Below are 22,372 nucleotides of genomic sequence, written 5' to 3' on the forward strand. Positions count from 1 at the left end.
AGGAAGTACAAATCACTCATTAATGAACAAAATTAGACTATGACAAAAYGGTATTTCAGTTCTTATGTTAATTAAAAGGAATGCTGTATATCRGGCTAAGAAGATAGCCTATTAGTAGAAAGAGGCTTTTCTACTTGTCACTTCTAAAATGAGTGGCTACAAAATTTTACCTGAGTGTTAGACTTCTTAGGATACTGAAAAGCTAGAGTCCTGAAGGGCAACAGGACTTTAAAAAGTATAAATTATGAGGAACAATTACAGGAATGGAGTTTGTTAAATCCAAAAAGAAAACAGAAGAACAACACAGGCTATCCAACTAGAGCAAAAGACTCAACTGAAGTTTTAGATAATCTTGGACATTTTAAATATACATAATTCTGTCTCAGTGCAAAGAATTCAGCTAGATCTTGAAAGTCTCTTGTAGTCTTACCTATATACAATCACAAGAAGTAGAAATCTAGAAATCTTTCAATCTTACAGTGTCACTGTSAGCATTCACTTTACAGAATCCAAGAGGAAATGTCTGGGATACACTTCAAAGGTGCAGCTACCCAGCCTCTATCTCACTGCCTTGACAGCACTGGGACAACAATATTTCCTTCTAAGTATCCCTAATATTTGGCGATATCAGTATCTACAAGTGCATTTCCTGTTTTAAAAACACTTTAATGAAAGCAATTATCTTTGATTGATCTCCTGCTAAATAGCAATTGTTTTAGCTGAAAATATGAAATCAGAAATAAGTTTACATTATTTTTTTCACACATTTCCTCAAGGCATGTAAGCATATGATTAATTTAAAGTTGGTAAACAACATAATGGATTGTTTCCTCACCCCAATATTAGTCATATACATCTGTGTCCTACGTGTTGGCACTCACAAAATACATTTGATGTTGGCTGTCAGYAACACCAGTTTCACAGTATACTACCAGTGTGTGTTTGTGTGTGTGAATGTGTACGGAGGAAGAGACAACAGTAKCTTCAGGAGGGAAGAGAGAAATTTCCAACAGGGAATTAAGCCTCAGWTCGGAGGTACACTAACTTCAGCAGCTAATGAAAAATGTTGAGTTCCCTACTGCTGCATACAGGTTCAAAAAGCTAGCTAACTCTGCTTGGCATTGCCACTTCTCTCTTTCCCACTGTTTCTGCTCCTAGATCTGTGCTGCTAATTCTTATGTTCYTATGCAGAATTATGGTTTCTATGGCTAGACAGGTCCAACTATTCAGATTGTGAGAACAGATGCAGAAAAAGTGCTGTGGTACTATACAACACACTGCCTCCAACAGCTCCCCTGCACTACCCAGGATGATGCTATGTTTCTCTCTAGTCATGTAGACATACCAGACTTAGTATCWACTATCTCAGTTATTTCTACTCCCCTATTCAAGGATAGAAACAAGATCTTAATATCATACACACAAAGTGCATGGACTGCAAACACTGAGATCTGAATACTCAACTCTCCTGTTTGTGGCATGCTGAACAGTGAACATGCATATAAAAGCTGAATCTAGAGCAGCACAGATGATGGGCCTAGAGGGCTTGTGGCCTAGAGAATCACAAGTCTTTCTCTTCTCATTCTGGAGATATAATTACTACAGCCTTTGAAGGAGTTGAGCTTAGGAACACAAGACTGACAGAGACCACTGAAGGGTCACTGCATTCAGCTCCACCCCTATTGCAGGCAACAAAGTGATATACGTCTAGCTCAGAAAGGTCAAGAGAATACACATTCCATGTGGATTCCAGTGATATGATTCCAGTGCTACCTGTGATCTGTATCAACCAAGCTACAGTGAAAAACAACAGCAAAAAAATCACATGTAGACTAAAAATAAAATTGAAAGCATAACCAGTGTGTTAGGCTCCTACAATAATGTAAAGTCATCTAAATAAAAAATAACACTTGCAAATGATCCTACAGAAGAAGTCCATATCATAAAGGAAAAGCAATACAAGAGACAATATTTCAAATCTCACCTGGGGATGCCTCCCCTTTTGCTCTAATCCTTCTGATATTTTACAGTTGACTACAGCTAAGCAGGACCAACTCATTAAGCATTTCAGGATTTCAATGGCAACAACACTGCTAATCAGTTGCATGTTTCTTCCCATTGCCTGTGTGCAGCCAATATTTTACTGGAAGGCCAAAAATAATGTYAAAAAGTTAATTCACAAATCATGTAATATAGAGGAGAGAAAATTATTTTTGCTGACTTTAATGGCAACAAAAAATGACCCTGAAGAATGACATTAAGCCTTAATTTCCCAACTTCAGAAACTGTTCAYTCTGTTGTATAATGCCCTCAATAAATTTACCCATTTCCACCTAAAAGCATCTTAGATATCTTGGTCTCTCTTGTATRCTTGGCTGGCTCTTCTTGAATTTCRCCCCTCATCACTGCTTAAGAACTTCATTATAGTGTGCTATCTAAATTTAYTGGTGACCAATGTATATGCTTTTAATGTGTTCTCCTGCAGCATAATACATCATGTTTCCTTCCTTTGCAGCTAACTCACTTGTAACTGGTGGCAAGTACCAAAATCTAGAAAACAGATGCCTTGCATGCTTGACTACATAGAAGACTCATGTTATTCATGAAGGTAGGAGGATATACTCCTCCTTGACTTACTAAGTAACCAATTAAACAGAACATAGATTAGTAGAGTTATGGTGTTATTTCAATGTCTTAAGCCATATTCTCATTATCCCTTTTTTCAACAGTAGAAGCATGAACTGAAACAGTAAAATTAACTTAATTCACAAGGTGAAAAGCTCTCGTTTGGTGACATCCAGCACTGGGAGATGTTTCGTTTTCTAAGGGCTTATCAGGCTCAAGTATTGTAATTGTAGTGAATCACAGCTGATACCTGAATTAAATTACACTTAACTATAAATCACTCCAAGTAATTTGTTACTAATAGTAGGTTTAAAAAGCTGTTTCATGTACATCATTGTGAAAGCTTCTAAACTACTTGATTTATTCAGGTGTTTATATATATATATATATATATATATATATATATTCAAACGAAAATGGGCTATAATCTGTTTATCCTCTTTGCCAAGGTGCCTGCAGAACAAGAAGAATATAATCAGTCATTTCAATCAGTCATTTCAGCATGAAACACACAATGCATGATGTTCCTATCAATGCTATCAATACCAAAGAATATTTTAAGTGAAGCTATGTTCCAAGAACAGTGTTAAGTACTGAAATAGGAAACTGAAACTTTTGATTCAGGCATATTACTTAGAAAAACACTTGTGCACACTCTYAGACTTTTACTCTCCAGAGAAAGAACTTAGTAGCTTAAATTTCAGTGATGTGGAAAAGTTTTTAGCTTCAAGAGAAGGAAAATGATAACCTAAAAATGTTGTGTTGCATACCTAATTTAATGAACCTGAACATTTTCAACTGATGTCACATGCAAGAGCAACAGAAATTAAAATTATTTTAACATACTATTAGAAAGTCAAAYAAAATAGATATTTGGGGTTTGAACAGTTAGTGTTTATCTAGCATGAAAAAATACCACTTAACACCATACAATGTAAAACTCAGAAAAGATTTTTTTTGTCTGCTTTGGTATGTTCCCTGAGAGATAGTTTGATTCATTAAAACAAGTACATGAAGTTAATTGYACCCTTCAGACTTTGCAGGATTCAAGCCTTCCTTTATGATTACATCTCAGTAACTCAAGTTCACCTTTCTCAATAAGCAGACACCAGGTTAATAGGCACAGCTTAATATTGATTTTACTGGTCATTGTACCTCCACTGCACAGTGTTTTCAATGACTCAGAAGTTACTAAAATAGGGTCCTAACAGCTTGAAAAAAGTTGAAAATAAACAAAATTAAAGTAGCAAACATGAAAAGCAATTATATCATCCCCACACCTTGTTTTCATTCTTTCTTAAAAAAGAAAAAACAAATAGTACTGCTCAGATGTTTGAGACAAATATTTAAGTGAGCTCTAATGAAACTTAGATCAGCAATGTCATTTATTTGTGCACCTGAAACTACGGTCCAACGTGCATTACAATTTCTGACTTTCACTCTATTTCATTCTTTTAGTAAGTAGACTTAGGCACACAGAAAAAGGTCAACAGTTTGTCTATATTGGAAAGATTTTCTTGTGKTCAAATGTAGCTTTGAAGAATCAACTAAGCTAACATTACACTGATTATGACTGATGAGCCAGTTAAACAAATTGAGGTCATCAGCATGTCAGCTAACCTGTGTTCATATACGCACAATATAATTTGCAACAGATCACTAAAAGGGTTCATCTCATGTAATATAGTTCCATTTTGTGGGCTTTTTTTTTTTTTTTTTTTCATGTCAGCTAACCTGTGTTCATATACGCACAATATAATTTGCAACAGATCACTAAAAGGGTTCATCTCATGTAATATAGTTCCATTTTGTGGGCTTTTTTTTTTTCTTTTTTTAAATAGTCTGTCTTTTGGATTTATTCCTTTTAAACACTCAAAGCTTTGCATGTGCCTAACATTTTRTAACACGCACTGGTTGTTCACATTCAAAAAATGGTATGATGTCACCTCTCTTTTTTGGGGGGCAGGGAAAGGAGGAGAAAGAGCTTTATGCTTTCCTCTAACTAGGCCAGTGACTCAGGGTATCTGTCCAACTGATATAGCTTTTTCTTGTAACTACAGAYGTTACTGTGCTAACAAATATAACTAAAGCCAGATTTTTTTAGACTATCTTGTAATTAGAAAATGAATGCATCCACTTCATGTGCTACTGCCTTTCAACCTACTAAAATACCTTTGCCATAACTTACACTTTTACAGAAGAAACATATTCTAAGTACTACTATTCCCAATATTGAAATGACTAAAATGGCTTTTTCTTCATAAAAGATTTGTACTTTTTTTGAATATACTGTATTTAGGATTTTTTTTTTTTTTTTTTGATGCTAGCTCTGCTTCCAGTTAACTGAAGCCAGGTTTGAACACTGTCTTGTTGCACAGTACTTATTACGGAAGCAAAATTGCTGTGGGCATTCTTAACATCTATATTGTAACATCAGATAGTCACAAAGAAAAAATTTGATCTAGAAGTGTAAGACCCATTTTCTTAAGTCTACRTGACGACTAATAGACAATTATCCATGACATGTTATTAAAAGACATTTAAGGCATTATGAATAGTCTTCCTCTGGACAGACAGGGCCTAAGCAGCACTATCAAACASAGTCATTATTATAAATTAAAAAAAAAWYYMAAAAAATCTTGGTTGAAATAAAAGTTTTATTATTAAAAAAGTAAAGACCTCAAATGTTTTATCAGTTTTCTTATTTTGAAGACTAGAGGACCCATAAGGATTCTCCTTCCAGAAAATTTCTCACAAATTTATTTTTTTTGGGGGGGGGAGGATAAGTTTTTTGGAAGGGAAGATCCGTAAAATTAAAATTCTCATATAAACTGTATAACATTCACTGTTAGGCCTTGAAAAAACACCAGTAACTTGCTAAAAATGTTGAAATGTTGCCAATTCAAATGAAGGCACTGTGATGGAAAATGAATTGCTGAAGAAACCTAACTACAAAGAAAAAAAGACTTTAGTTATGAGAAGCCACAACTAACTATTGGTTTTAGACAGATACATACTGCAGAGCAGTATAAATYCTCAAGTCACCATGTCACCTTGAGAGCCTGATATAGCTGTTTCCATGTCTGCATCTGCAACTGATGCTTCAGGCTGTAACTGATGGTCTCAACGGCCAAAGGTAAGCTATCTGCATGAAAAAAAGATGAGCAAAAAATAGAAGACTGATGAGGATAACCGCTACCTCAGCCCTTCATGACTGCTGAATCAAAATGAGTAGGTGGGAAGTTCCTTCACCTTGGGAACACCATGGTTTGTTTCTGGAACTTCAACAGACTTTGAGGAAGGAAAAACAAACAAACAAACAAACAAACAAACAACAACAAAGGATTCACACATTCAACAACCCATAAGAGGATTACTTTACACTTTCCTCTTAAGAGGTTTCTCATGGGTTTGAGTCCCTTTGTTTATGGCTTTCAGGCAACTGTGCCACCAGCAACTTTATACTTGTAAATCTCTGTAACCTCTGTAACTCGAATGCACGCAAAGCATTTGAAGAAAATGGTGCCTGARGTGCTAAACCGGGAGCAACTCCACACTCCCTCCTATTAACAACAGCAAAGGGATTAAAAGAAGAAAAAAAAAAACTTTCACAAGAGGACACTCATGCGAACAAGCTGAGGGAGGGAAGAAAAAAAAATGAAGTTTTTAAGAAATAAAAATAAAGGTAGTAGCGCTCGCCCGCGCCTCCCTGCCCCGCCCAACGGCTTTTCTGTCAGCAACCGTCGCGGAGAAGCGCGCCGCGCGCCGCCGCGCTGCGCCCCGCCCCCGCGGCCCGGCCGGGCCCGGCCCCCTCCTCCTCCGCTCCCTCCGGGCTCGGGCCGCCGCGGCGGAGCGCGCGTGCGCCGCCACCGCCAGCGCGGCTCTGGGCATTGGCGGCCTCGCCATGTCCGCTTCTTCCTCCTCCTCCCCCACCCCGGCCGCGCTGCGGCCGGCCACTCACCTCATCTTTGACATGGACGGCCTGCTGCTGGGTGTGTAGCCTTCGCCTCCTTCTCCCCTCTGCCGCGCCGCCCGCCGCTTCCCCGGCGCTGTAGCGGGAGGGCAGCGGCGGGCCGGGCTGGAGGCGGCGGGGGGCGACGCCGCCTCCGCGCCGCCCTCCTCCGCCTCCCGCGCCGGGGCAGCGACGCGAGGCGACGCGGCCCTGCCGGCCGGGAGCCCCGCTGGCAGCCAGCCGGCGCCCCCGGGYCGGYGTTACTTAAGCCTGAGTAGAGGGCACAAAACAACCGGGGAAGGCTTCTTTCCTCCCTCCCTTTTGCCTGAGCTATCAGATCCGGGGGTGAGATTGGAAGAGGCGCTTGCCCTTAGCGGGAGTGAGGAGCAGGGGTTGAGCGCGTATAAAAATTAGGCCAAACATGTAGCTATCGAGAGTAAGTTTGCAGGAGGTGAGAGGTCCAGGGGCTGTGAGGARGCCCTGGCTCTGTGGAGACCTCAGGAAGACAACTGAGAAAAGACCAGTGTCGGGGGGTTGCACTAGCTGCACTGGATACATGAAACAATCTGACCGTGTGAAATATTTTAAGGCGATGCCTTCAGTCTCCTGATACAGTCATCTCCCAATTTCTGTGTTATTAGACTTAAGTCTTGATGGGGTATGCAGAACTCTTATCAGCTGTGTGCCATGTGTATATTGTGTCTGGATATCTGAGTAGTCAATGTGACTGGAAGAACCTTTAAACCCCCAGTTACTCATTTGCTGGGCTGGAGACTTCTGCTGCCTGTACTATAACGGAGTATTTTTGTATATGACTTGGTTTTTGAGGTAGTCTACTTGTATCATAGCATAGGAAGCAGCTTTTGATTTGGGTAAATTCTTAGCAGGTGTGAACTTAGTGTGTGTACTTTCCTTCTGCAAAACTCAAGTTGTTGACTTTCAGGGAGGACTGCTGGTGAAGTGTAAGGAATGATTTTGTTTCCAAGAAGTGTCTGTTTTTCTCTCCTCCATGTGTGTAAAGGAGTGACGGAATTATTCTGCTTCCAAGAAATGTGCACTTTTCCTTCCTCCACTTCAGGAACAGAGTGAAAGAAGTTAGGATACTATGTTTTAAAGCAAGAATGAATGTACTTGTGTTATCAGGAGTAGTTTCAAGTATTTGAGGCCTCTAATTTCTTCCTGTTTTCTTCAGCTGTGCTCTCAATATACTATGTGAAACAGTAAGATGAGTTGTTTCCTTTTGATTTTATTTTCAGTTTTAGTATTGGAGTCTCAAATAGCCTGGGGTTAAGCTGGGTTATACAGAACCAATTATTTTTATTTCATTTTTATTTAGAACATTTTGTTTGCTGTTTCCAGGAAAGCTTTTTTAGCTACTACTGGTATTTTAAACATAATTGAAAACTTTCTTCACACAGAATACTCACCTTAGCAGAAGAGTCTGGCTGAGCACTGTGAGTATTTAGGCCTTGATAGTAGGAATACATGTGATTTCTGTACCTACATTATGTGAACTTACTATGCATAAGTTTTTACAAGCTTTGACTTTGGACAGTATTCTGGGAACTAAAGAGATTTTATTTAAAATTTTCTTTCCATTCCAACCAGGAAAAAGTGTATTTTGAATCATGTTTAATTCTCCAAACTCTTGGGGCTCATACAGCGAAAGAACATTAAAAGTGCCCTAGATTATGAACTGTACATTATGCTTTGAAAGTAGTTGTAAAGGTCCATAGTTCTTGGACCTAAGCTTGCCAAGATTGCAATACTCAAAGTATAAACCTACTCATTGCTGGTATTGAATTTATCTACTTTAAAATACTGCTACAGATAAATGCAGTAACACTTTCTAATTTGTTTAAATAAAATATCAGACATAAATTATGGCATTTTATGTGTATATTTTGTGTGTATGCGTGTGTGTGTGTGTATATATATATATATATACACACACATATATACACACACACACTGCAAGGGATGAAGTGCTTCATCCCTTTCTCTTGGACTCCATCTATGTCATTATTTGAAGCATTATCTAACACCTTTTTATTCTGCACTTAAAAGCAATGTAGTTTCTGCTCTGCAATTTTCTACTTTTGTGTTAACTTTTTTTTGCCCTTAAGCTGTTGAATGAAATCTTAGTTTTTGTCCATCTTTCCAGTTGCCAGGAAATCAGTCAGGAAAAAAAAAAATATATATATATATATATATATATATATAAAATGCACTTGGGTGAACAGTTTATGCTTGCAGGTGTAATTTATTTTTATCCTTAAATATGAGGCATCCTTCAGACTGATACTTCCAGACTGATACTTGTTGTATTCTTCTTCCATTACCCTAGTTACTCATGGATATGATTTGTTCTATTTAAAGAGTTGTATTAAAGGTGTTATATTTCAGTAATTTTACAGTTATGGTGAAAGCCCTAATTATATATAATTGAATTCAAAATACTGTTAAGTGTCTTCCAAGACAGGGATACCGCCTTATGACTTTAATAAGGTATACCTCCTTTTAGAGGTCTTGTACTACATTTCAGCCTCTAAAAGCTTTGAGTTTTATCACAACTTTAACATCATTTTTGATTCATCTGCTTTATGATGAGAGAGTCTGAGGAGGAAAAAAGGAAGTTGGGACTGTTTGGAATTCCCCTGGATTCCTAAATGCTGTATGAAATTTGCAGTAATTTTGGGGAGGGAGGAAAATAAGGGACACCCATCAGATATATTCTGTCCTAACCATCTGTTGTGAATGTTCCAAATGAGACAAATACTTTCATTGATGTAAACCTATAAACCTACATTACAAATTCAAATTCTTAATTTCTTATTCAGATTCTTAAATTTCTTATTTTTTTAATGTATCACAGAGTGCTTATGGAGGATGATAAAATATATACATGTTTCTATAAGCCATATACATCTGCATAAAATTACTTATTTTGAAAGAGAAAAAATAAATTTTCAGTAGTGGATGTTTAAAATTCCACTTTTTTAATTTTTTAAAGTAATCCATAACTGTGTATGTTTTTCAGAATCAGAACATTTAGGCATTGTGATTGTTTTCACTCTTAAGCAGTGTGCAAAAATGTGTGTGACTAATTTTGGAAGTTTTCACTTTGCCATTTTTTTGAAGGAATATTAATTGATCTGTAAATGATGGAAAATATCGAACTTTAAATTGATTTTATGTAATGTGCCTTGAACTAGCTCATGTATTTGCTCCTGATAAAAAGTATAACATAGGAAGATTTGAAGACATTTATGAGTGTTTTATAATGGTGAGTATAAYGTCCTTAAAAGAGAGCTGAGGCACTTACCAGATTCTTGACTTTGGAAATGGTCTAAGTGTTATTCTGTGGAACCTGCATCCATCAACTTCACCTAGGTGTGTCTAGGCCTTAAGAAAGTGTTGCTGAGTCTGATCTTTTGTAACTGTATTTCTTCCCCCATCTCTTTAACATAATTGAGTCTGATTAAGTTGCCCTTGAAACCCACCTTGATACAATCATCTTAAACTTACTGGGGAGGCTCTTGCCCCTGAACTGCCGGTGAATCTGCTTCATCTCTTTCTTTTGGAGTCCATCTGTATCATTATTTGAAGCATTATCTAACACCTTTTTTGTTCAGCACTTAAAAGCAATGTGGTTACCCTTCTGCAGTTTTCTACTTTTATATTACCTTCTTTTTACCCTTGAGCTGTTGAATGAAATCTTAGTTTTTTGTCCATCTTTCTAGTTGCTGGGAAATCAGCACACTGGAAAATAGTGCCCTCCTTTAATAAATAAAATATATACATGGCACCTGTGGACAGTTTGTCATTTAACAGGTAAAATTAATAGATAGGTTATTTTGTTGGAAACTCTAGCAGTGTGTGAACTACAATGGAATAAACTGTCTTTGTGTGCTAGTATATTGCAGTTACATCCTGTTGCATTATACATATGCAGCAAGATTTAGTTAGGTAGTTTAAAAGTGGTATACACTTCACTGTGCAGTGTTACCCCAGAGAGACAGGAGTAACTAAACTTTAATTTTTGATGTGCTACTGAATACATAAAAATAAATAAATAAATAAACCCATCATTTTTACAGTATAAAATTGCCACATGCTCTCTTAGAGCAAAGGAGTTTTGAATCCTAACAGTAAATGCTCAGAACTTATATAGTAGGTTATTCTTATAGTGCTTTAGTCTTTGTCTACAGGAATACACTTTTCTAACTGCTAGTTTATAGCATGATTAAAATTACCTATGTATGTGTTTACYCTGCACATACTGTACAGAGATAGCTGGTTAAAATAATAAAAATAGATAAAAAACTAGAGATCTTAAATACATAAATACTGTTGATAGTTGTTCTGTTCAGGGTGTAATGTTTCATATCTGATCCCGGCATCTTTGTATGTAAAAATGTACAAAAACAGCTCTGAAGATAGGGAAAATTATTGTATGTTTTGTACAAACTCAACTAGAGTAACATGCCCTCTAGCATCCATCTTCTTAACATAGTGCATATGTTGTCATTTGAGCTGTGACGAGCGTTTTGTAATTGTAGAAGATAGCTTTTCGATGTGGAGTGTTCATTATCATACAGTACCTCTAAAGATCCCGGTTTAGAAGAATCAGTTCTCAGCTAGACTGAGTCTGATTCTCTTTATTGCCAATTTTAATCAGTGCAARTTAATGAATTTCCATGAATTCCTGCTGGTATACATGGGAAGAGAATTGGGCTAATATAGTTCTATATAGTTCCTAAACTGTAAATGTTACTCTGATTAGAGGTTATTGAATAATGGCTGAATTAGACCCTATGGTGATGCTGATAGGCAAAATGGATTTTATAGCTGGAATGTTGGAACTGATGGAACTATAGACATGGCATGAAACCAGTTCAGTAAAACAGTCTTTGGGAAGACTCTCTCCAGAACCTCTGTTTGGAAAGAGAAGGGGACCTTGAATGAAATTTTTGGTCAGTGAGTTTTTGATTAGTAACACTGTATATGAATTGTGCAGCAATGATGTACATTGTTCTTAGAAGCATTGGTGACTATGACTGATGGGTCTTAGATTAACCATTCTCTTTAAAGTCCGAGTAGTTAATCATTCCCTTTTAGTAGATAGGATATTTCAGCTGTCAGTCAGTTACTTAGTAAGTTAGTGAGTGATAAATAGCATTTCAAAAGGGAGTGTGAGCAATTTCCTAACCAGGTGTGGTTTTACCTTGAATCTCATGCTTGTCAGCAGTGAAGTACTTYATATTGCTTTGTTTTTTGTTTGCTTTGTTGTTCCTTTTTCTTCTCTGATGCCAGAGAGACTTTGTTTGGTGCATGACAGTCTTGTGCAACCTTAAAAAAAAAAAAAATCCTGTAGAAAGATGAATATAGATGATGTGTGACGTAAAGGAGGAATTAAAGTTTTTAGGCAACTGTATTTGATAAAAATTGCCCCATTTTGGCTACAAAGGAATTTGACTGTCAGAACATGTGTAGCATTTTGTAACTGGCAGATCTAAGAGGGCAAGACATTATTCTGCCCTACTGAAAGTAAGCAAGAACACCACATGGAACTGTGGTAAAATGAAAAACTAAGGTGACCTAGATTTTAGGGAAACCACAGCAGATACTTCTGAAAACCCAGCTGGCAGTTTGGAATGGAGAATCAGGATATGCATGTGAACAGTCTTTAAAAACTCTTAGCATCTTCAATTAAGCCAAAAAAAGACAGTTTATTCTTGCTAGGAATTAATTAATGAGAAAAATAGGAAGAATGTTTGTCAAGGGAAAAGGTTCCTTGTGTGAACTTACAAAATTAATAAGCAGAAGCCTGCTGATCATAGTGTACATGCTATTGATAACACTTCATTGTGAGGTATCTCAAGTTGACAAATAGCTTCTCAGAATTTAATGCAGAAGTAGGATAAACTGCAGGAGGGTGGGTTGGTTGGTTAGTTTTTAAATCTGTTATATGAGCATAGAATGACTCTGGAGGTTTATGGAAATAAACCACTGCCTAGCTGAGTAGTTTTAAAGGGTTTTCTTCTCATGGAACATTGGTCCACCTTCTTTATGGAGAGTGTAGCTAAGGAATTTATAGGTCTTCTGCTTCAGTACAAAATGAATTGCACTTTGAAAGACGAACTGGTGGAAGAGTCGGAGGTATGTTGAACTATCAACACAGGGGAGATTGAAAAATACCATGAACAAATGCAGAATGGTTAGGGGTGGGGAAGTAAGCAGGACACCAGATCTTTAGTTGTTAATACATCAATGCTATAAGCCTGAGTGGTAAATAAAAAGAATCAAAATTGCCATTTAAACATAAATATGATGTAGCTATCATTGGTGAAACTTTGTGATTGGATGACTTGTGTTTGGAATGACAAAAAAAAAAAAATACATAGTTATACCTCATGTAGAAGCTAGTATTCACAGGAAAAAGCCATGAGGAAAAATCTATGTTACCATAGTAAGGGATTTTACTATTTTTGTTCCTAAAATACTGTAATAATTACATTGAAATTCAATAGGAATGATATATTTACCAGGACAATTTGAAAAAAAAAGGCTATACTGCTTCCTCAATTTGGGGAAATCAAATGAGGTAGCTCTATTACTGAGTTGTGAGAAAACATTAGAGTAATAATTTAGAAAAATAATACACGATGTCTATAATAGTTAGACATTGTAAAATGCTTAGGACCAACTATTATGGATCCAGAAGCTTTAAAAGAAATAGAAATACAAAATCACTGAACCGCTGATATTTGGTAACAGAGCCACACTGGGCATGCTTCAGAAAACTTCAAAATATTGACAAAGCATTTATTTACTTCTAAATAAATAAATGTACATGTATGTATGTACGTACATCCAGAAACCCAGGTAACTGCAGGATAGTCAACCTGACATTAATCTCAGGTAATAAAATGGCTGATAAAGGACTTGATTAATCAAAAATTAAAAGGAGTTCATATAATTAATGCCAAATGAACRTGGTATTACAGAAACTAGATCTTGTCTAACCTTTTTGATCTTTTTTTCCCCAAATGAGATGACAAATTTTGCTGACAAACATTTAAACTGTCATGTAAAAGGTGATTCATACAGTGTCCTTCTATATGGTATATTGCATGACACTTCACAATATTTTGATTAATAAACTAGAGGATAAAAGTTCACTATGGACTTAAAATGTTAAGAGCAGTCATTAACGATTTGTTCTTAGCAGAGCTCCGCGGATATATTTTGGCTATATATATATATATATATATATATATATATATGCATATTAAACAAAGACACAAAATAAATACACAAAAAGTGGGAGAATGGTGAATGATGAAGAGGGGTATGTGTCTGCGGGTCTGTGCAAGCAATCAATATGTTCTGATTAGGAGGCTTCTCTTTTTAATCTTCTGAATCTTAAATTCCTAGTCAGTGTTTAACAAGTGGGAGATGGTGTCCTGGACTTTGGGTACTGTCCTGGGGGGGAAATGCAGGTGCAAATGCTTTGTTGACAAAGCTTTCAGCTCAAGGCTTGTCAGTGGACAAGTTCACTAACCATTTAAGTTAGTGAACTTGTGGAAAGTGAACAAACATATGAAGTAAACAGAAGTGATAGAATAGATACTTCAGTTCAGGATAAAAAAATCAGTCTATAAATATGTATTTCATATAAATGTCTATTTCAGTGCTATGTGGACATGCCTTGTTTGAGAGAAGAAAGAATTTTATACATGCCTTCTGCTTGATATTTTACACACAATTCTTTTTCTCCTCCTCAGGAATGTTGCATGGATACAAGCTATACTGTATGGGCATTTTTGACCCTCTAGAGCTGAAACCTCTTTTGCTATATCTAAGCTTGGAGACTCAACTGCAGGCCTGAACTATTATATGACTTGTACTGGAGAGGAGCCTGGCACCAGTCTGTGACAGGCCCTAATTTCACAGAAAAGAAACGTGGTTTTATGCACTTTAGAAATGAGTAGCAGAATGCTCCTATAGATCTCTGAATTGAACTTCTAGGATGCCAGAATGTAGATGGGCACCTGTGTTGATCTGGGTCTAAATTTTGTAGGAGGCTGAAAATCTTTAATATTATACTGTAGTATGATGCTATATTCTATAGGGATTGAGAATGTATAATATTAATCTTTCCTGAGAAACTAACTTAGGAGAACTGCTTCAAACATAAGATATTTCTTAGCATTGTACTTAAAGCTGAACTAAAGCTAAGTTAACATACAAAGAACATGACGCTAATATAGAAAATGTATTTATTTTTATTTTAAATTTTTCTAGTAGTGACAGTCTTTTCTCCTGCTGATGTCTCTACATAAGATAATTCAGTCTATTCAAGCAGATCTAAAGAAGTGGTTTCTAAAGCAGAAATTTCCAAATTTATTTTTACAAGATACTGCCACTGTAAGTGAGAAATCATGCTGTATTGTTCACGTCCAGGAGTGCTAGCTTGTTCTAGCCCTTGGCAGGAGGGAGAGGAGTAGTTTGGGCAACTGGGATCAGAAGTTTGTTGCATTTGCAGCCGTCGTCTTCCAGCTGGATTCTTGTGTGCCACTTCTAAGTAATTCATGTGTTACTAGTTGTACAGGGAATCTCTGGTCTATAATATAGAAGGAATTAACTTATTTGTTGTAGTGTTGTGAGATTTACAAGTGTTTTTGCATGTTTTCTTTCCAGTTTTACCTGCCAGTTGTTACAGGGTTAAAACTCAGGAATTTAACTTTCATTTCATTGCACTAGTTGTCTAGGAGACTGCTGTTAAATGAAAACTGACAAGAGCTCTATGCTGAAGTTCGCTTATGTGCATGCTATGTTTTATTTTACAGTGTGAACAGGAGGCTAAAACAGTCTCCTGTTTCTTCTGCACAGGAGCAAATTGCACCAGTTCAGGTAAATWTCAGTCCTCCCTAGATTGTCCTCAATTGTGGTCTGAGTACAGGAATTAATTTTCTTAGACTATAAACTGGCAATCTTATAAACCCATTTTCTGTTTCCTCGGTAGTGGAAACTTATTTTCTTACCATTCTCCATTTCTACCGAATTTTGGGGAAAATGGGGTGAAACAAAAGTAATCTTGCCCCCATGTTCTGTATTTGCATCTTGGTGTAAAACAAAGAGGTTATTTTTTTTTTATTAGATTAAATATTTCTAATATTCTTCCAGAGCAAATCTTAGAGGTAAGTAAAACAGGTCCTCACTGAGAATTAACTAATCATAAGTAGAGCAAATAAGATTTGTCATATGCCCGAAAGCTAACGTTTTAATTTAACGATAAGGAGAATTTTGACAAAGAATCAACAACTTCTAGTGATCTAGAATCTGACTTTTATTATTCCTCTGATTGATTTGCAAATTGTCCATCCTATTGTTTGTGGATAGAATAATCCAGAATTGGAATTTCATTCCAACATCTGTTGAATAATTTTCTTCATTTCTGTAATGGTTACCACATTCCAAAATGCCATGGGCAGCATTAGCAATGACCACTTCTCCCTGAGGAATTAACAGAATCCTCCCAAGCTGAAAGATGCATGATTTGGTCTTAACGTAAATTACACACAAACGCCATGCACTTTGGTGCTTGCTTATGTATTTATTAGTTGCACCAGACTCAAAGCATTTTTTAAAAAAAGAGGGGGAAAAAACAGAAAAAAAGTTGCTAAACAAATGAATCTGAAGTAATTTCAAATTTCCAGTGCTCATAAATTCATTTTCTGCCTGTTACGTGAATCCAGTTATTTAGAGAGTCTTTAGCAAGTTGAGAGGTATGTTTTGAAGGTGCTAAGAATCTAAAGATTCTGTTTAATGTTTTTAAAGAAGCATAAGCATTTTGCCAATTTACAAAATTTAAACTTCTTATGTTCTTAAATGGAGGTGTTGAGACCTGTCTTTAGGTGATAAGGTTTTATGYGTGTCGGCTACATATGTTGTTGTGTGTGTAAAGTTAAAATTACCACAGGAAGTTCCGCCTGAACGTGAGGGGGAATTTCTTCACTGTGAGCACTGGACCAGRTTGCCCAGAGAGGTTGTGGAGTCTCCTTCTCTGGAGATCTTCAAGGCCCACCTGGATGCAACCCTGTCTAACATGCTCTAGGTGACCCTGCTGAGCGGGGGGGTTGGACTAGATGATCTCCAGAGGTCCCTTCCAACCTCACTGATTCTRTGATTCTACTTTGCTTTGAATATAAATAATAAGGTGCTGTAAATGGAACAGAATCTCACATAAAGAAAAAAATGCATAGAATTTTCCCTTATAATACACTATTTCCACCTGCCATATTCCCATTTTCTTTTTTCTTAAGAAGGAAAAAACAACATTAACAATGTGAATTTATTGTTCTGCATACTGACAATAGTTAAACAGTGTGCTGTCTTGGGCCCAACTCTTAGTTACTGACAAAGAAAATGAGCTCTGTGTTAGTCATTCCATTTAGGTGTAACATAAAATGCAGCATAGTGTGTATTCAGACTCACCCTTGTTGGACTACTGACAGATCATCAGAGGAAGCCCCTTCGAAATCTGATTGCGATGTTTTCCGAGTTTGAAACTGGTACTGTTGATTCAGGAACGCCTCTAAGGAAGAGCAAAATTATGTGCTGATATTAAGAGAAGAGGGGAGCTAAAGATAATGTGTGTTTAATGAAAAAATTTGGATCATAGTTAATCAGAAAGGCTGAAGTGAGAGAAATTATGAGTGTCAACATGAAGCATGAGTGTACTGAGATACAATTTAATTTCAGTAAATAGTTTGTTTTATATGTGTATCTTTTTTTTTAAACAGACGAATAAAACAGTTTTTATAATTTACATAGAGAAAGCTCCCTTGACCTGTCTCCTCAGCCTAAGAGAGTAGACCTCTCTATGCCTGTATGGTGCTATAACCTTGGATAATGTCATCTTTCTGCTACAAGGCAGTTGTAACAAAGAATTACGCCACATGAAGTGGTGCATCGTTTTGTGCTAGGAAAGATTCCTTCTCTGTAGCATTATATTATTGCTGGACTAACAGAAAGTTCATTGTGGTTCAGGGGATACAGAGCAGCAGAGAGTGTACCACAGTACAATAAACTGCTAGTATTTAAAAATTAAAAACAATATTTTATGGGAAACATATCTCAGGAAAATAAAAATATTTGTCCCACTGAGGTACCGTAATATGTCCAGACATTACTCTACTGCCTAATAACTTCCATTGTTATTATTGTCATATATCATTTTTTATGATATTTATTCTTCCCCCATTTTTAATTCAAGCTACTTTATTTTCCATGAGTGAAGACATGCAAGAAAATATAAAGAGCAAGGAGAAGTGTTACTGTTATGCTACATTTATTTTCGTGTATTCTAGAGTGCTAAATATATTGTGTGACAGTTAATTGTAAATTGTACAATATTTTAAAATTTCATTTTTTTGAATTCTCTTTATACACCATGTTATATAAGTACCAATTCTAGTATTTTTTTTCCTTAAAAGTGACCAGTACCAATTCTAACATTTTTTTCTTTAAAAGTGATTTTTTTCTTAGAAGTAAAGACATTTATAAGACATAAATACCACCTGCTAATTGTATTCAAAATTTTAAGGGACTTCCAGTGTGGGTTTTAGCTGCTTAGTAGCTGCATCTTTAGAAGAAGCTACATCTCCTAAAAATCTTTCATTATACGACTACAAATTTTCAGGGCAGCTATAATCCATGATGGTCCACCCAACTCTGGTCCCTGAGCTGTCCTGATGGGAAGGCTTTCCAGAAGCTGCTATAGCACAACCATTGCTGCGCAGAGAGGTGTTTTTCCTGTGGAGAGCAGGATGATGGAGGAAGGAGGTGGATTATGTATCTGTTGGGACAAGTCAGATATGGCCAGAGTGCTTCTGGGTTTAGAGTAGTCTAGCAGAGTTTAGAAGTAACCTGTCAGTTTCTAAAAATGTGTACGTTGGATCTATGCGAGTAACTATATCCCATGGTTTAACTATATATAGAACTTTATCCCATAGTTTAACTACATATATAGTTTCAAGTATATTTTGTAAAGTTTAGCCTTTTTCACATGGCAGTTGGGCTCTGAGAAAACTTTTGTGTTTTGATGGCATCTTAGGAAATGSCATGGGATTGGTATTTTTCTTCTTTATGTTTATTTTCTTTAAAAGGTTTTTCCAGATTATTCTCTGAATTGCACAATTAGCATTGATTGGATAAAATATGATGATATTACTTTTGCCACAAATTTACCTCACAAATGAAGAAAAGTCTGGGAAGTGTTCATCATTGTTTTTCAGAATTTGGGCTTTCTATATTAGCTACGTTTTTGTATAGCTATCCAAAGAAAACTTGTTTCATGGACTTGAACTTTTTCAAATATTATTTAGTTTTGAAATTTCAATAGAAATTTTCACAAAAAATTGTCAGAATTATCTATAAAAACATACAATTCTCATATAAAGCTTAGAGGTACAGAGAGTGTCTTTTCATGTGCGTGTATGTATATAAAAGAGAGGACACTTCTGTTTATAGTAAGTAGTAAGCCAAGGAGTGGCTTTTCAGTAATTTGAAATTGCCAAAGAAAAATGCCTTAATAGTACATCCAGACTTCTGTGAAGAAGTCTATCCATAATTGAAAGTTAACAATATAACTGGATTATATGATTTAAGAATTAACTAGGTTTTGTTTTTCACTAGTTATAGCTCTTGGCTTCAAGATTACACGTTGCAGAATCTGTGTACTTGGTACATGCCACATCTGCCTTACACTGTTAAATCTGCACTCTACAGAAATCTTCACTTCAACCCCAGGTTATTTTATAAGATAATTAAATAGTGTGTTAGTGTTTTTTTTTTTCCCCTCTCTTCCCTTCTCATTACCCTGATTAACTGCAAGGTGGCTGTATATTCTTAGAAAAAGTTTCTACCTGGTGAGGGAAACAAGAAAAGTCATATCCTAAGATTTCCTGCAAAACCGTGGAAGTGATTCCCCTCTTCATACCTTTTTCTAATATGCTAGTTCTAATACAGAATGGATTCACATTTTTTTTTTCCCTTCTGTCACTATTGCAGCTTTTGGAGGACTAAAACCAATATTACAAATAGACAAATGTTTCGGTCAAACAGTATATAAAGAAAAGAAAGGAAAACTATTTTTCCCTTGTGTATTCTTCAGTAGATTTAGTTTACCTTTCACATAGCATAGCATTACCATTCTCATAGCATTTTGCCTACTGAAATTACGAGCTTTRTATTCTAGTTGTATATATGAGGAATTATATTTTCCTTATGTTGTCACTAAATTCTTGAAATCCTCATCCTATCTGAGTCTTCTCAACTTGACTGCAGATTTTGACAGTGCTTATCGTAATTTTCCCCTGAAACCTTGTTCTTTCTTGCCTTTCTTTTTGAGAGGTTAACGTAGCATGGAAATACATGATTCAAAAAGATTGCTGTTAGCGTGGTTTCAAGATGCCCAATATATAGATGTTTTACCATATCAAAAATGTAGTAAGGTATAGCTCATAGAGATTGCTTTTTTCATTGACTGGAAATAAAGGAGTTGACAGAGATGTTACAAAATGCTAATTTTCTGTTTAAATGACAGCACGTACTCCTTTCTTTGAAGTTATGAAAGTTTTTTTTTTTTTTTTTTAATTGAAAATACAGGCTCAGAAGCATAAATCAAATATTCAACAAAATATTTTCCAGAGAATTATTACAGGTTTGGGATAACTGTACTTAATGGTACCTAATTTGAAAAAAAAATCTTACTCACCTGAATTGCCTATAATGAAGCCTTTCAGACAGCTAGGGAAGCTGTTTCACAAGCTGATGGTGGTGAGTTTTAATAGCTTCAGTAGGGATAATGTCRCTGCTGCCCATTCCCAGTTGAGGACTTACTTCAGCTCTTCTGATGGTCAGTAGGAGAGAATTAAATTCTCAAGAGATGTGCTAGACTTCTGATTAGGAGTAATAATAATAATAAAAAGAGTGCTCTTACAAGAAATCCCTTTTCTGAAGGAAATAACTTTTCTTATCGCTTCATTTCATTCTATTTATTTTTGACCAGCTAAGTTCTAAAGCTCTAAAAAATACAATGAGTTTACAACAAAAGGTGATGACAGACTGACAGACCTATAGTAGTACCAGGGTGAAAAGTGTCAATCTAATAAAAGAAAAAATGTCCAATCTTTTAGCTTATGACAAGGTCAGTGACTAAAATTGTCCTTTAAATTTTATAGGGTTGACTCTGTAGCTTGTGTTTTACAGTGTTCAGTATGTTTTCTTTGATTGCAGTATTTCATACAACTGGATTCTGTAAACTATATTAATAATTAGATTTGCTCTTCAGACAAGTAACCAGAAAACAGAGAGYCATTTCAACTTGTTGATGGAGTGATAGATTTGCATTTTTGTGCAGAATTTTCTGTCTCTTTGAAAACTCTTACCCAGGGGCCATCAGAAGGAGATAGCCTATGGGGCATTTGTCTCTCTTCAGAACACAAAGGCTCCTCGTGACCTGCTGTTTTATTATTATTGCAGATTGTTTACTTTCTAATTCTTTTTTTTCTTTATATTATAAAGCATGTGAGTGACCTTGTCTAAAACAGATGTATGTCTAGGACACGTAATRTACCTTAACAGTTTCAAAACATGATGAGTCAAAAGGTGTAGCTTTAGGACTTCATCTTTTTGTTTGAATGTCAGCTTAGTTCCATTTATTCAACACATGAAATAGTAACATTTTATTTTGCTGATCGTAAGCTTGATTTTAAATCATGCAAAGGATGTTTTTATTACGTGTTCAGAAAATTTGTGAAGAAAGCAAACAAACAAAAAGATGGACACTTAACACACAAAGAAACAACTAATAATTTCGGAGGAAATCTGTGAATAAAAATGTAAATGTCTAGAACTAATTAGGATTTCAAACATTCTAGCTACTTCACAGTAACTGCAAATGTGCATGCTTATCTCCAAATAAAAAGGAAACTTATTTCTTGTGCTTGATATGGTGAACAGACACAAAGATATTTGAGACTGAATATTTAATTAATAGTAAATCTCTATCCTGGCCTTGGAACTCACTTATATTTGATCATATATTGCAAGTCTGCAGGATTCAAGCCTGGAATAGCAGACATCAGATCTTTGTCAGAACTACTGTTCCGTACTGTAATAGGAAAATATAATGCAACTGGACTTAGTGTAAAACCATGCTGTTTGGAAACTGCTGCCTGTGTGGATAGAGAAGCCTAATACAAAAGGTCTAGAAAACATTAATTACATTTTTTATTTACTTATTTATATATTTTAGACCATCTGAGGTTTCTTGTAGTAATTGGAATATAAAAGCGGCAGTTCTTTAGAAAAGAATGGCATAAAGTTTCAAAGGTTATTCTTGTTTTAATAGCTTTTAGTTGTTATTCTGCCACCTCTTGGCAGGTATTCATCAGACTAATATTCTTCCTCGTTTCCTGAAGTTTCTCACCTATCTCCAACTGTGAAGCTGCCTGAAACTTGCCTTCAAAAGTAATTTTGCCAGTTACAAGCAGAATAATAGTGSATTTGGGTTTTTGTTGTTGTTGTTTGCTTGTTTTTAAAACTAAGGTTGCTAAGCCTTATTTGCTGTGGAATTCGTAATGCATATCTTATTTATGTTTAGAAACAACGAGCTTGATTGTCTTTCTTGCACTGTTGTCACTTCATTGATTTCAGTGGATCTATTCCTAATTCTTCCTAGTGAGAGAAAGACCATTAACTATTATAGGTTAAGCTGGGTTT

The 22,372-nt window shown here is 36.0% G+C and overlaps 2 protein-coding genes across 12 annotated transcripts in view; one reads left to right on the plus strand and one right to left on the minus strand.

Moving 5' to 3' along the window:
- The window catches only part of STS (steroid sulfatase), a 108,863-nt gene extending 102,160 nt beyond the window's left edge, over nt 1–6,703 (minus strand). For 3 of the 9 annotated variants that reach the window (XM_085321574.1, XM_085321572.1, XM_085321570.1), the window contains exons 1-3: nt 6,587–6,703; nt 5,679–5,770; nt 1,985–2,143 (exon numbers count right to left, since the gene is read on the minus strand). Coding sequence is in view for 3 of the 9 variants with exons in the window: in XM_085321576.1 (XP_085177702.1) it covers nt 6,587–6,600 (14 nt within the window). In the remaining 6 variants the exon portion in view is untranslated. The remainder of the gene's footprint in view (nt 1–1,984; nt 2,144–5,678; nt 5,771–6,586) is intronic. The other 6 variants (XM_085321576.1, XM_085321569.1, XM_085321577.1 and 3 more) reach the window with 3 other exon arrangements.
- PUDP (pseudouridine 5'-phosphatase) overlaps nt 6,462–22,372 on the plus strand; it is a 101,571-nt gene continuing 85,660 nt past the window's right edge. For all 3 annotated transcript variants that reach the window (XM_085321579.1, XM_085321578.1, XM_085321581.1), the window contains exon 1: nt 6,462–6,617. In XM_085321579.1, the coding sequence (XP_085177705.1) occupies nt 6,530–6,617 (88 nt within the window). In that variant the 5' untranslated portion in view covers nt 6,462–6,529. The remainder of the gene's footprint in view (nt 6,618–22,372) is intronic.

The sequence above is a fragment of the Rhea americana genome, unplaced genomic scaffold (genome assembly GCF_003343005.1).
Source record: "Rhea americana isolate MKP2758 unplaced genomic scaffold, rheAme1 scaffold_7, whole genome shotgun sequence".
Classification (NCBI taxonomy): Eukaryota; Metazoa; Chordata; class Aves; order Rheiformes; family Rheidae; genus Rhea; species Rhea americana.